Source organism: Anabas testudineus, chromosome 18, assembly GCF_900324465.2.
Source record: "Anabas testudineus chromosome 18, fAnaTes1.2, whole genome shotgun sequence".
In the NCBI taxonomy this organism is placed as follows: Eukaryota; Metazoa; Chordata; class Actinopteri; order Anabantiformes; family Anabantidae; genus Anabas; species Anabas testudineus.
In genome coordinates this window covers 5,197,416-5,212,993 of record NC_046627.1, presented here as the reverse complement: position 1 = coordinate 5,212,993, position 15,578 = coordinate 5,197,416, and the positions used below count along the sequence as shown (strand labels likewise).

The following is a 15,578-nucleotide window of genomic DNA, read 5'->3' as shown; positions in this document are numbered from 1 at the left end:
TTCCTGTTAGCAGCAGTAAATCTACAGGTTCGAACACTGATCAGTGAGAACACAGCTCATTAACTCACCTGAACAGCAGGACACTGAGTTTCTGTAAACGACTGTCTCCACCTTCAGGAACAAACTTAGCTGTTTGTTTTATCTGTTTGGAACCTGAACAATGAAAAGAGGTTTAAAAAAAGACAAATAAATGAAGATTGTGGAGGGAGCAGGGGGTTGAGGGGCTCAGGAGATAAGAGGACAGTCTGAGAGAAGATGGTGAAGACAGGTGAACAGGTGATAACAAGGAGGAAGTAGGTAATCACTGTGGGAAAAGGCAGCTGAAACAGATTATGATGATGAGCTCGGTCAAGATGAACGAAAAATACGAACTACTCACATCCTGTGAGGTCGATACAGAATAAATAAAATGTTCTTTACTCAGTTTTCTGTTCTACTTCAGTTTGTTGTTAAAAAGCTTCACAGGAGATGAAGAGTTTATTATTTTAACCTTCATATGACTCAAATATTTCACATGAAATGTGTTAAAATTCAAAGAAAACAGTAATTGTGTCAGTTTGTTGTTTAAACTATAAATGTAAAACATTAAGTCAATAGAAACCTGAGATCTAGATTTGATTATTGATCTGTCAGATATTCAGACTGAAACATCTGATGTTATTTTAATAATCTGTAAGAACTCTGTCACTGAATCATCTACTCTGAGAGTAAAATCATATTTTCTCATAAATCCCATCTGTTCTGTAAAAGAATTGATCTTTAAACTGTGACTAATGAAATCGAAACATTTCAAAGTGAATCAAACAGGAAACGTTATCGTTGTTTACATCAAATGACGTCAGAGCAGGTCGGGATCAAGTCGGACAGAAAAGTAACCGGCTGCTCTGTGAGCGATCACTGATGATCGAACTGAACTGGATCATCTGGGACAGGTCTGATAACTTTTCACTGAATAACGAGGCTTTCACAGTCTGATCTGAACCCGTTTCAATCCAGATTTATTAAGTTATGGATTTAGTTCTTGTTTATTTCATTCTTACCACCCGACATTGAATCCATCACATTCACACAGTGAACATCTCTGAACTTTATCTGAAGGATCAAATTTTTTGTGAGCGTCTTCGTTAATATAAAACTTCTCTATCTCTATTCTTGTGTTACAGAAACACAGACTGTGACTTCACTGAGTTACCAGAACATTTCTGAGGTCAGTTCAGAGTCTCCAGGTGAGGGACTGACGCTCAGAGTCCAACAACTTATTTAACCTTTCTCCACATTTCCACATACAGTGAAACCTCATTGTCTTCCAACCAGTGTCTCCACTGAGCCACCCATTCTCCCTCCATTATTCTGTCCTCAGTTGTCCTCTGAAGGGTCTCAGCAGTGCTGGATCCTATCTCAGCTGTCATTAGGTGAGAGGCAGGGTCCACCTGGACAGGTGTCCAGTCTATCACAGGGCTGACACACAGAGACAGACAAACATTCACACCCAGGGACAGTTTAGAGTCCATTAACCTACAGACATGTGTTTGGACTGTGGGAGGAAGCCGGAGAACCTGGAGAAAAGCCGCTCAAAGACAGGAAGAACATCCAAACTCCACACAGAAAGGCACCCGGCCGACCTGTGGATTCAAACCCAGCTCCTTCTTACACTGAACCATTCCCCTCAAAATGACTAAAGTCTTCAACAGAGACTGTGGACTCTGGTTTCTAGTGTCAAACGTCTTAAAGCTAATGACTGACCTGTTGAAGGTCACAGGATGTTTGTGTGTCTCCAGATTAGCTGCACATTTGAATGAAGCCAATGAAAACGTCCCACTGTCCTGCAGAGTGATGATGTGCACCTACACAGTGGATCCTCACATTTGATCTTAATGTTCCAGATTAGTTTTTACTGAACAGCCGCTTCACAATCTGCCCAGTACAACCACAGTCTGACCTGCTGGTTACTGAGCAGCTCCACTGGGTCAGTCCAAGTGAACAACGACTCCATCTTGATGAAATCGTTTCTATCTAGACCTGGACTTACGTCAGTGAACGCACCACACAGGTGCTGGTGTTCTCATTCAGCTGTTTCTTTTCATCTGGACTTCAGTATTTGATTTGTTCTCATTTCTCTGCCTTGTTCCAACTGCTCAGAGAAAATATTGAATTGTCTGTGCTGAGGAAACCACAGCACTGACAGTCCCGATCACAGACGAAGGAGATCATCTCCAGTTCTATCAGCCAGTGTTGGGATGGAGGGAGCATCTCTACTGTGGCTGCTCTGGAAGACATTTTACATTTAGACCACATGTTGACTGACGTTTGATTGGAATTTATTTCCACTTTGGTTTTTACTCAGTCACTTTCTTGACTGTGTGAAACTGAGCTGTAGGTTTTACTTTCAAAAACACTCCCCCCTCATTAGTTCACAGGAAAGTTAGTCTGACACCATCTCACCAAGGTTTTAGTACGTTGCTGGTTATGATATATTTCTATTTGAATCATGAACAATATCACATTTACAACATGAAATTCTTTACCGACAAACACATGATTCTTTGTAATTCAGAGTATTTAGAATAAAGTTTGGTTTGTTTGTGTCCACTGTTCTGATTCCTCTCAGAGCTACATGAGAACATTCAGACCCATCCTCAGGTTCAATGGTACAAATCATTTGAATTGACCAGTTTGTGTTGTGTAATAATACAAAGGCTTGTTTTCTGTTGGTTGTGCTCCTCAACAGGCTTTTTAATGCAGCTCTCAGCTCACTGCGTCTTTGTTTAACAGCTTCAGTTCCTTTGATTTAACATGTAAAACATTAAAAACATCAGTTCACTGATGAAGTGGATGAAATTCTGTCTCCATCACTGTGAGTGTTTGTGTGTGGATCATTCAGGAAACAGCTTCACGAGTCACTGAGATACAGAAAATGTTTAATGGAACAAGTTGTGCTGCGAAACACGGGATCAAACTCTAACAAGTAGAATCACACTAGACACACACTAGAAATCAAAAGGTACAAATACTGTGAACTGGTCTTCTGCTCAGTTTGTAGTAACACAGGATAAGAACCAGGTGTTTACAGTACACAAAGTCAAGAACTGAGCAAAGGAAAAAGTATTTGTACTCTTTAACTTTTTATACTCTAGTAAAGTGAAATTTTGATAAATATGTTATTAAAATGAAAAAAACATCAGCTGTTTATTAGTTTTTTACAATATGTGAAAAGTAACTAGTAACTAATGCTGTAAAATAAATGTAGTGAAGAAGACATACTCCAGTAAAGTACAAATACCTCAGAACTGTACTTAACCACAGTACTTGAGTAAATGTACTTTGTTACTTTTCACCTCTGATAATAACCACATGAAATAAAATAGTTCATTATAAGAAGTAAAAGAAGAAAGAAAAGCACAGAGGGTTTTTTTACGATGGGTTTTAGGATTAAACTAAACTGTTCTTTAGAGGCGACGATTCCCAGTTCACCCCCCGATTCCTGGCTGCATGTTGAAGTGTCCCTGGACAAGACACTGAACCCTGAACCCTTGTTGCCTAAAATGCAGCTTCCTGTCCAAAATGAATTTCATCAAGAGGATCAATTCTTATTATTATTCATCTTAATCAACATAGTCCTCATTCCACCTGCTACATAAGGTTGATAAACGGTTGTTTCCCTCATGTACTTCAGTAAAAGTACACTAAATATTTCTTATCCAGTTGTTCTCTAAACAATGACGACACTACGCCTGCCCAGTCCACTCTCACACTGTCGGGAGTGAAAGCCTGAACTGAAGCATTGACTTCAATGCAAAGAGGACATGTGACAGTGAAACAGAGGAAAGTTAAAACCACTGTTGATCCACAAAACACTCTGAACCCACAATGACATGTGGAACTATTGTTCTAGTTTCTTGTTCATGTGGAACTGTACTGTGGAATTTAAAGTCAGTCTCTGTAACGCTGAAGCAGAGCTCCAACAACATTCAGTCTCACTTCGTAGGCGACTGTTTGCTTCAAGGAAGGTGCATAGAAGAAATAACAGGGATGGAGCTGAAGTGCACTGTTTGGTGCCAACATGAGAGCATCGCTGACATGGTCATCTGCTGCTGTAACATACTGGACTGTCACTAATGGAGTCACAGTCATTATTCCCTCTGTTTGAAACCAGGACCAGTGTTTCTGTGATGTCAGCACTCTGTTTACATGGGAGAGGATTAATAAAGTAGCACATCATGTCAGAAACAGTCTTAGAGCAGTATTTCTGTGGGCCTAGTGTTGGAATAATACATGTACAGTCCATCCCAATAAGAACCACTAGATCAACATAAGGCAGATTGGACAATATTGACTGTTTTCTTTATTTCAGTCTGTTTGGTATAAAAACACCAAATGGACTGGGTGGAGTTTCAAAGGTATCTTCAGCCGTCCGTGCTGTTGATGTGACTGTCAGGGTGGATGTGTTTATGCATCATCTGCTCATGGTCGACCTGACCTGAAAGACATATCTATTGGATCATGTCTGTAGGTTGTAGTTCACATTCAGGCCTGTGAAGCTGCTGATGGACACATTTATGATCAGAATGACAGGAAGTCATGTCAAATCACCTAAAACCACAGATGAGAATCTGTCTGACTGTAGTTCAAACTGTAGTATGGAGTTTAAACTGCAGCTGTAACTTTAGTTAGTTCAACTTCTAACAACTTAAAAAAACATGTCCTACACACTTGATGAACAGCTTCTTGTCTCCACACTGTACAGTGTTGTGGACAGAGGTGGTAAGTACACAATTAATACTTCTAAAATACTACATTGAAGGAAAGTACAAGTACTTCACTAGAAGAGGAACAAGATTACAAGGAATCATTTAGAACAGGTTCAAGAAGAAACTGATTGAATCCATGAATCTGAAAACGTGTGTGTGAGTGAAAGAGACAGAAATGTACAGACTGAACTGATCTGTTCAACAGAGACGACGTTTCTCTGACAGGACGAGACTCTCAGTACTACACTGAACACAGAGACACTGAGGAATCAGAATACCAGAACCTAAACCCAGGATAAAGTGGTTCAGTGAATGTGGTGTTGAAGGTGTGGAGGTGGATCAGTTTGTCAGAGGAGACTCTGTAGAAGGACAGAGTCCCAGCAGGACAGTCCACATACACTGATACTCTGTGAGAGACAGAGGAGGAGATGAATGTTACTCTGTTATTGTGACAGACATAATAACCATCATCAGAGCAGTTTAGACTCCAGGACTGATCGTTGTATCCAAACCAACAGTCTTTACTGTCTCCTCTCCTTCTGATTCCTCTGTAAGTCACTGATAAATAAACCCATCCGCTCCACTCGACCTCCCAGTAACAGCGACCAGTCAGACCATTACTACACAGCAGCTGGCGACACTGGTCAAATCTGTCTGGATGATCAGGATATGACTGATCCTCCTCCACACGTTTCACCTTCCTGTTGTTGTCAGACAGTCGTAGTTTTCTGTTCACTGTGTTTGTGTCAATGGTGAGTTGACAGAAATCTGATGGAGAGAACAAGACACAATCCAGCTGCAGTTATTAATCTATCATCAGTTTGATGAGGACTCATGACATCAGGGATTTGAAGGAGTGATGTGACAGTTTGAAGATGGTTGAATGTTGCTGCTTTGTTTTCATCAGTCTCATTAAAAACACACTTACACTTCCTCAGACCTGGTCTCAACCATCGGACTCCACCAGGCTCCACCCTGAAAGGAGGAGGGGGGTCAGAGCAGCACATTCTCTTTCAGCATGCACACATGGACATTACATGGCTCTCATACACACAGTGTGTTCTGGTTCTGTTCTAATGGAGGCTTGTATGTAGGGATGGACATTCAGCAAACAACTAAGGAATTGGAGTCCTTATCTTGGGATTCTACGGAGCAGGGAGGTGACATGGAGGAAAGATTTCAATTGTCTAGTTCAATTTTAATTACAGCAGCTCCCCTCTTTTCTTTGCTGAATGTAAAGTGCTTCAGTGAAGATTTTTCATCAGATATGAGGAAATGTTCTCAGCACAAAACTACTTTCTGCTGCAGTGTTCATCAACACGAATCCACAGTGAGAAACAAACTAATGCTGACACATTTTTCTTCGTTTAATGGCAAAAAGGTGCGTTTGGTTTACTCATTTAAACAAACAGTGGAACAACCAGGTATGACAGACCAATACAGGACATTTCTGACAGTTACATCTCTTATTCTCAACTTCTGCACAATCAGTTAATATAGATTTTAATTTATTAAATTACTAATATTGATTCATGAACAATCATTAACATCCCTACTTCCTTCTCCATCAGACATTGTCTGTGGCTGCAGCAGGCCTCTCCATACCTGAGAGTGTCCAGTCTCCTGTATGGATCCTCCAGTCCAGCAGACAGCAGCTTCACTCCTGAGTCTCCTGGATGATTGTAGCTCAGGTCCAGTTCTCTCAGATGGGAGCGGTTGGAGCTTAGAGCTGAGGCCAGAGAAGCACAGCCTTGCTCTGTGATCAGACAGCCTGACAATCTGCAGACACACAAAACAACATACAGTAGACTTGGTGCTGTGACCAACATCACATTCTATTTGTATTTGAAGGAAATTTAGTCACAAACAGAGTGATGGTGGAAAAAATAAACAAAATACTAACATCACGCAATGTCAACTAGAGTCAGGTGTTAGCAAACCTGGAGTCAAATCAATACAATAAAGAATAGAGGTGTAGTTTGGAGCTACATGTCTAATAAATAAAAAATGAAAGTGAGGAACAAGGGAAACAAAACAAAATCCAAGTCAAAGAGAAAAACATCAAAGCAAAGTGCTATCAAAAAAAAGTTTCTGTTTCATGAGATGTAAGTACAAGAGAGTAGAAAAGGAAGACGCGTATTTCATGCTGTGGTTGTTTATTTTTGTGACTTTCAACAAAATAATGCCAGATTTAATGACTAATTTATGCACAAATTAACAATCTCTGAGTCCAAGAAATCTGCTGCATAAAAATGTACTTAAGATAATGAATCCGAAACTGAGCGTTTCCAGTTTCCAGTAAGAATTCTCCAGTCCAGCAGACAGAAGCTTCACTCCTGAATCCTTCAGGTTGTTGTTATTCAGGTCCAGTTCTCTCAGACTAGAGGACTGGGAGCAGAGAACTGAGGACAGAGCTTTAAAGCTTCTCTTTGAGAGGTTACAGCCACTCAGTCTGTAAAACAGTGATGTATAACATGACAACATTTCTGTTGAACTGCAATTACTTTTAATGTTGACTCTGAACTAGAAATAAAAAAAATCTATTGATAGAATAACCTGGTGTAGGAGAAAAGAGCAACTTCAGTATGAAAGAAGATAAGATATACTAAACAGGACAAGGTTTCACAGATAGGAAATGGGTAGGAGATGAGTTTGGGGTCACAAGGTCACAAGTGAAAAATACAGAGCTGTAGTGGAAACTTATGGTATTAACATTCGGCCTATGTGTAGAAGAATTTATGTTTTCTTTATGGTACACATATACCTAGTTCCTCAGGAATGTTATGTGGAGGGGGCCCTGTGAAGTATAAGTATGAGGGTTAGAGAGGTAGAGCAGAAGGCATTTAAATGATTGTGGTGTTTCCTCCATGCTTCCATTTACGTATTAAACAGAGATGGTTCGTCACACTGAGTCCTTCCTTGAAGTCTACACATGTCTACAACATTTAGAGGAAGAGAAAAAAATTCTACAACACTGGTCATTCAGTATATTCAGGTAGTCAGCTGACCTCATTCTATGGATACATAGCGTTGCTGAACCTGGACCTGACCAACTGCAGCAACCCCAGATCATCGCACTGCCCCCACAGGCTTGTACATTATGCACGAGGCATGATTGATGCATCACTTCACCTGCCTCTCTTCTAACCCTACTGCTCCCATCACTCTGGAACAGGGTAAATCTGAAGTCATCAGACCACATGACCTTCTTCCATTGGACAGTTCTTAACTGTCCAAATCACCTTAGATTTTTCTTTGCTTGACGTATGCCGATAATTTGACCCTTCTGAAATAGATTAACATTTTTTCCAAGACCACAGGATATTTATTTTGTTTTAGGATGTTTAAGAAACTAGAAGCTACTCACTGCATCAGTTAAATAACTTATTGGCAGGTAAAACATAATCCTCATTGCAGTCATTAACCAATGAGAGGCTCTTACCAATTTACTTTGCTCAATCCAGGTGGTGACTTTCTTTTTAGGCAGGGCAGTGTATTATGTAAAAATACTGATGAGAAACTTAAAAACCATCAACAGCAATTTAAAATTTCCCCAAGGGGATCAATAAAGTATTCATTATTATTATTATTATTATTATTATTATTATTATTATTATTATAAACTCGTGGAATAAGAATGTCTAATCTGCTTGTTTCTCTTTTCAATTAAGAAAAAATATAAATCTCCAATTATTTAAAACAGAAAATTGACCTAACCTGACAGTTTCCAGTTTACAGTGTGGATTATCCAGTCCAGCAGACAGAAGCTTCACTCCTGAATCCTGCAGGTTGTTGTTACTCAGGTCCACTTCTCTCAGACTAGAGGACTGGGAGCTGAGAACTGAGGACAGAGCTTCACAGCTTCTATCCAAGAGGTTACAGCCACTCAGTCTGAAAAACAGTGATGTATAACATGACAATGTTTGTGTTAAACTGCAATAACCTTTAATGTTGACACTTAACTTAAAAGATACAACACAATAAAAAAAAAACGGAGAGAAAAGTACAGTTATTTTATATATTGGTAAAATACTAATGGGAAACTTCTGTAACTTAAAATGTGTCACATTACAATGTTTAATCTGCTCAGGTCTTTCTCACATCAGCAGTTTTGGACACTTTAAACATCTCCAGTTTTTTAAAACAGAAACTTGACCTGACCTGAGCATTTCCAGTTTACAGTGTGGACTTTCCAGTCCAGCAGACAGAAGCTTCACTCCTGAATCCTGCAGGTTGTTGTTACTCAGGTCCAGTTCTCTCAGACTAGAGGACTGGGAGCTGAGAACTGAGGACAGAGCTTCACAGCTTCTCTGTAAAAGGTTACAGCCTCTCAATCTGAAAAATAGTGATGTATAAGATGACAACATTTGTGTTGAAAACTGTGAAATTACAATCTTTAATGTTGACTCTGAATTAAAAAGACACAATGAAATATAATCAGACTAGAAGACAAAGAATTTCTATATAATAAAAATAAACTGCTGATGGGAAACCTCTGCAAGTCAAAAATCCTGATATTAAGAAATTTAGACTTTTTGTTCTCTCCCAGTTATTTAAACTTTGAGGTTTCCAATTCACAATCTGGATTCTCTGGTCAAGACTTTAATGGACATTCAACTTTCCACATACTTACAAAGCGTTTTTAGCAGCTTTGACCACTGGCAGCAGCCTCAGAAGAGCCTCTTCTGAAGCAGAGTATTTCTTCAGGTCAAACACATCCAGATCTTTTCCTGATGACAGTAAGATGAAGACCAGAGCTGACCACTGAGCAGGAGACAGCTTATCTGTGGAGAGACTTTCTGAGTCCAGGTACTGTTGGATCTCCTCCACTAGAGAATGATCATTCAGTTCATTCAGACAGTGGAACAGGTTGATGCTTTTCTCTGCTGAGGGAGTCTCTTTGATCTTCTTCTTAATGTACTCGGTTGTTACCTGATTGGTTGATGATCTACTTCCTGTCTTTGTCTGCAAACCTCGTAGGAGAGTCCGATTGGTCTGCAGTGAAAGACCAAGGAGAAAGCGGAGGAACAAGTCCAGGTGTCCATTTGGACTCTGTAAGGCCTTGTCCACAGCACTCTGGTGGAGAAATTTTACTTCAATTTTAAACAGTTTGGACCTCGGAGAAGTTAACTTTTCTTCAGACAGCAGATTGATTCCAGAGTTGATGAAGGTCAGATGGACATGAAGAGCAGCCAGAAACTCCTGAACACTCAGATGGACGAAGCAGAACACCTTGTCCTGGTACAGTTCTCTCTCCTCTTTAAAGATCTGTGTGAACACTCCTGAGTACACTGAGGCTGCTCTGATATCGAGGCCACACTCTGTCAGGTCTGATTCATAGAAGATCAGGTTTCCTTTCTGCAGCTGCTCAAAAGCCAGTTTTCCCAGAGACTTGATCATCTTCCTGCTCTCTGGACTCCAGTGTGGATCTGTCTCAGCTCCTCCATCATACTTGATGTTCTTCACTTTGGACTGAACCACCAGGAAGTTGATGTACATCTCAGTCAGGGTCTTGGGCAGCTCTCCTCCCTCTCTGGTTTTCAACACATCCTCCAGAACTGTAGCAGTGATCCAGCAGAAGACTGGGATGTGACACATGATGTGGAGGCTTCGTGATGTCTTGATGTGGGAGATGATTCTTCTGGCCTGCTCCTCATCTCTGAACCTCTTCCTGAAGTACTCCTCCTTCTGTGGGTCAGTGAACCCTCTGATCTCTGTCACCATGTCAACACAGTGAGGAGGGATCTGATTGGCTGCTGCAGGTCGTGTGGTTATCCAGAGGCGAGCAGAGGGAAGCAGGTTCCCCCTGATCAGGTTTGTCAGCAGCACATCCACTGAGGTGGACTCTGTAACATCAGTCAGGATCTGATTGTTGTGGAAGTCCAGAGGAAGTCGACACTCATCCAGACCGTCCAAGATGAACACAACCTGGAACTCTTCAAACCTGCAGATTCCTGCTTCTTTGGTTTCAGTAAAGAAGTGATGAACAAGTTCCACCAAGCTGAACTTTTTCTCTTTCAGCACATTCAGCTCTCTGAAAGTCAGTGGAAATGTGAACTGTATGTCCTGGTTGGCTTTGTCTTCAGCCCAGTCCAGAGTGAACTTCTGTGTTAAGACTGTTTTCCCAATGCCAGCCACTCCCTTTGTCATCACTGTTCTGATTGGTTCCTCTCTTCCAGGTGAGCCTTTAAAGATGTCTTCTTGTCTGACGGTTGTTTCTGGTCTGTCTGGTTTCCTGGACGCTGTTTCAATCTGTCTGACCTCATGTTCATCATTGACCTCTCTAGTCCCTCCCTCTGTGATGTAGAGCTCTGTGTAGATCTGGTTCAGAAGGGTTGGGTTTCCTGCTTTAGCAATCCCCTCAAACACACACTGGAACTTCTTCTTCAGATAAGATTTAAGTTCACGCTGACAAACTGCACCAGGAGTTCCTGAATGAAACCACAAAAACATGATCAATATAATTTCTGAAATCACAGTTTGACAGTTTCATGACCCTAAATGATTCACATTTCAACATATTAACACTCCACATCTTCAGCTCTCAGTAAACGTCTCATTTGTCCATGATGTTAAATGTTTAGAGAAATCCTCTTACTGCTCTGCAGACAGTCAGCCAGCTCCTCCTGCTTCATTCTCCTCAGGAAGTTCAGTGTGATCTTCACAAATGCCTCTCTGCTGCTCCTCCTCTGCTCTTCATCCTCACCATCCAACACCTCCTCATCCTCCCTCTGTCTCTCTAAGCATTGTGGGTAATCTGGACTCAGAACCTTGTGGATCTTCTTCAGCTCCTTCTTCACAAAAGTGACAATGTTCTCCTCCAGCAGCTGGAACAGAAACTATATGAATGACACAATCCAACTCAAATCATGGAGCCAAACATCAGATCCATGTTGGACAGACTGACAATCCACTGGTCTAAAAAGTGCAGCATGGAGATTATTGGAAACACAACAGATGGAAAAGTAGTAGCTGGACATGTACAGACCAGAAATATGGAGTCCAGCTGGGTTGGATGCTGCTGGGCAGACTGACCACTGGGAACCTCTGAGCTCTCCTGGTCCACTCTGTGGAGGAATCATCAAGAATGAGCTCACAGTATGTCTGTCCACACAGAGACACACACAAGGTAAAGGTCCATGAAGAGAGATTTGATGTGAACAGTGAATCAGAGACTCCCTGTAGTGGTGAAGCTTTACTGTCACCAGTCACTTTGGTTTAGTCTCAGCAGCTCTGAACAACAGATAACTCTGCCTCCCTCACTGAACAATGCTCAAGTGTTGGAACAAGGCATCTAGAGACAGAGTCTGCTTGGATCACACTGGTTGTACTGGGCAGCTCCCAGTCTGAATATGTTGAACTGTGTGAGTATGAGGCAGAGTGCTGCTGCTCACACAATTCACTTTGACTAATTCACATTTGAACAACTTCATTTATTCATTAGTTGGTGGATCCTAAATGAATCTCCAGACGTCAGCTCTGGTACTGACACTGGGGACAAACAGTCCTCTACACTGACTTCAACAACATTACAACTAAAGTCTTCCAACAGGAAGTGAAGAAGTCAAGATTCTTTAAGACATTTGTACCAAAATCTTCATTTGGAGAACTTCAATCACAAAGATTTGATCAGAGTTCAACATTTGTGGTGTTCAGCTGCTTCCTTTGACGTCTGCCTGCAAGTCAGCACTTCATTAGAAGAGGAGCAGCCCCCTGAGACCCTCTACAGGATCAGTGGTTTAGCAACTGGCTGGATGGAGATTTGATCCATGATCAGAGTGTTTGCTGGAAGAATAGTGAAGAAATCTTCTCCTTCAAATCAACAGTTCAAACAGAAATAAACTTACTCACATCAGAAATATCCCGAAATCCAAAGAACACAATAATTTATCATCAGAGAAAGTTTACATCACATTGTTCAGAGTTCCCCTGACACAGTACCTAATCTTTATAAAACTTACTGACACGTTTCTAATTTGTGGTTCATGGTTCAGTGTTGGTTTGATGGATGAGCTCATTGTGACCAAGGTTAGCATTGGTTAGCTGTTAGCATCTGTTTGCTTCAGGAAACCCACTTGTTTCCACCCAAACAGTCTTCAAACAACAACAGAGGATCCAACAGTCAGAGAGAGGAGAGAAACTATGAAGCAGAGGTCTGTAGTTCAGAACTGGTTCTACTGCTCAGTTTTCAGATACGACAACAGAAATGATCAGAAACACTTTGAATCAAACTTTTCTGGAGAAACAACTGTTGAAACATCAGTCACTGATATTGTCATGTTATTTACAGCTCACCTGGGAACAGGAGGGAGTTGTTGTCCTTTAAAATTAATGAGGCCATCATGCGACCGGACAGACACACATTCAGGTTCAGGTTCAGGTCCAGCTTGTGGTGACCTCTTATGCATCCTGGTAGACAGAGGAAAAGACACCAGAGATGGAAATTCACTTTTTAATCTTGAGTCATTGAGCTTCAGGAGAAACTAGAAAACTTTGAACAGAACAGATCAATAAAAAGTTAAACTTTTTATACTGAATGATTTCAGTCTGTCAGGTCACTTCACTGTATGATCCAACCAAATACTGAAACTGGACAAACGTAGATTTAAACCACCAGTGAATGACTGAACAACTGAATTGCAGCCAGGACACAGTGAATAATGTGTGGACCTTTGGTACAACTACGTCTTCCAACTGTGTTCAGCCCCTGACAGCACAGACTTTTTCAGATACAGTATGTCACTTTGTCTGTAGACATATTCTCCAAAACACGGCCTATGGGCATCTTTCATGACCACCAACACTGGCGCTTCGAGCTCCAGCAAGGTGTAAAATGAAAGACAGACGGAATACATCATTACTGGGAGGAATGTTTTATGAGTAGGTGGAGTTGTGCTGGGAGTCAATAAGAAGAAAGCCTTTAATCGTCATAAGTCACATTTACATGTTACAATGAAATTTGTCCTCTGCATTTAACCCATCCCCTGGGGGAGCAGTGGGCAGCTACATACAGCGCCCATGGAGTGTCTCGCTCAAGGACACACCTGGTGTCTTTGGTGGGGTTTGAACCCTGAACCTTCTGCATTCAAAGCAGATGATCTACCCACTGTGCTACCAGGCCGCATACAATATGACCCCTATGGCAACTTCAAACACAGACCAAGCTGGGCCTGTTGCCCCATACGAGTTCACTCAAGTTCTCCTGGTGCCAGGACAATTGTAAGAGTAGGCGCAGCCTAATAAAACATTATCCAGGTGAAGTTATCTGGAAGTTGAATCATGACAAGTGGACAACAACAAGAAGGAAGTCCAGTTCTAATGACTCTACTTCCACATCTCGTAAGACCTGAGTTTGCACCAACACTGACATTGCTCCTGCAGGGGAATGGGGACCACAAGATGTTAACAGAGTCAACATCACATTCTAATTGAGCTCAATGTCAAGTTCTGACGCACTGACAAAGATTCTGGTGATGTGCAGGTGACAAAGTGTTGAGTGTTTAACAGTCTTGGTACAGTAACTATTTTTATAGAACTATGCTTCAACATGTAGACAACTTTAACAGAGAAACTGAAAAGCTGTTAAAACTGTTCCCATTATTCAGACTATATTTAGCCTAGTTGTTAAATCACTCTGAACCATCACATCATCTCCAATTTGATCAATAACTACGATTATAACGATCCATCAAACATGAGACATGATTCTTCCTACATCAGTGTCCCATGTTTCCAAAGCTTCACACAGTTCTGAAAACACAATTTAATGTGTTGCCGAGAAGCTGCAGCAACTTAGCTCAACAGGCAGTAACTCCGAGTTAAAGTGGTCTCTGTTACTGGAACAGGGCCCAGCTGATCCCAGTCCAGTTGTTCTCACTGACAAGTTTCTACCTTAGTGGTCACATGGTTCATTTATTGGTTTATTTACAGCTCACCTGGGAACAGCAAGGGGTTGTTGTGCTTTAAAATTAATGAGGCCATCATGTGACCGGACAGACACACAGCTGGGTTCAGGTCCAGGTCCAGCACAGTCTGGTTTCTGCTGCTTTGCACTGTAACACAACACACACAAAGCTTTCAGTGTGAATATTGATGGAGCAGTGATTGTTGGTGCTGAGCTCTGACATGGAGAAGAGTCATGGACAGTTAGAGATCCTCATCTCACCTCTGAGCTTTGGTCTGGCTCTCATGGTCCCCACACAGAGTGCTTTTAGAGGGAGGGACTCCCTCCTCTCTGTCCTCACACTGATCCATGCTGCTGAATCCACATCCACATCAGCTCACACACACTTTCTACCTTCATGTGGAGAGGAAACACAAATCATTGATGTGCAGTGAAAACTGAAATCCTCCTTTCCATCATTTCTCCTGGACAAAGATCAGCTGCTCCTCCACTGATTGGCTCTTCTTTCCTCTTTCATATCAGTGTCACTTGAATGCAGTCAGACAGCAGTGGGAGGCAGAGGAAGCTGCCATCAGCTGCTCTACTTCTACTATCAGTCCACTAGATGGAGGCATGAAGCTGCAGCCCAGCACACACAGGATGATGGACGAACATTTACACTCACTGACACACAGAAGGACTGAGATCCACTGATTTGATCAGACACAATCTCTCCGTCTACAGAAAATGACTTGATCAACAAACTACATCTGATTATTTCACAACAACTGAACTGAAGTTAGTTCAGTTCAAAGTGAACTACATGACAACAGTCAATCATCTCACTGACGTCAGAGTTTCTAACAACAGTCGCACAACTGAATGAAAACTATTGATGTCTCACTGTGGAAATACTCACTACTGTTCAAAGTACAAGTACTGCACTC

The 15,578-nt window shown here is 41.5% G+C and overlaps 1 protein-coding gene across 1 annotated transcript in view; it reads right to left on the bottom strand.

Annotated features, from left to right (window-relative positions):
* Window positions 1-15,002, bottom strand: part of LOC117153049 (NLR family CARD domain-containing protein 3-like) — a 45,070-nt gene extending 30,068 nt beyond the window's left edge. Inside the window, exons 1-7 of the mRNA XM_033326637.1 lie at window positions 14,914-15,002; window positions 14,684-14,800; window positions 13,044-13,157; window positions 11,737-11,815; window positions 11,347-11,575; window positions 9,382-11,179; window positions 8,910-9,083 (exon numbers count right to left, since the gene is read on the bottom strand). Coding sequence (XP_033182528.1) covers window positions 8,910-9,083; window positions 9,382-11,179; window positions 11,347-11,575; window positions 11,737-11,815; window positions 13,044-13,157; window positions 14,684-14,800; window positions 14,914-15,002 — 2,600 coding nt within the window. The remainder of the gene's footprint in view (window positions 1-8,909; window positions 9,084-9,381; window positions 11,180-11,346; window positions 11,576-11,736; window positions 11,816-13,043; window positions 13,158-14,683; window positions 14,801-14,913) is intronic.
* Between the last annotated feature and the right edge of the window lie 576 nt (window positions 15,003-15,578).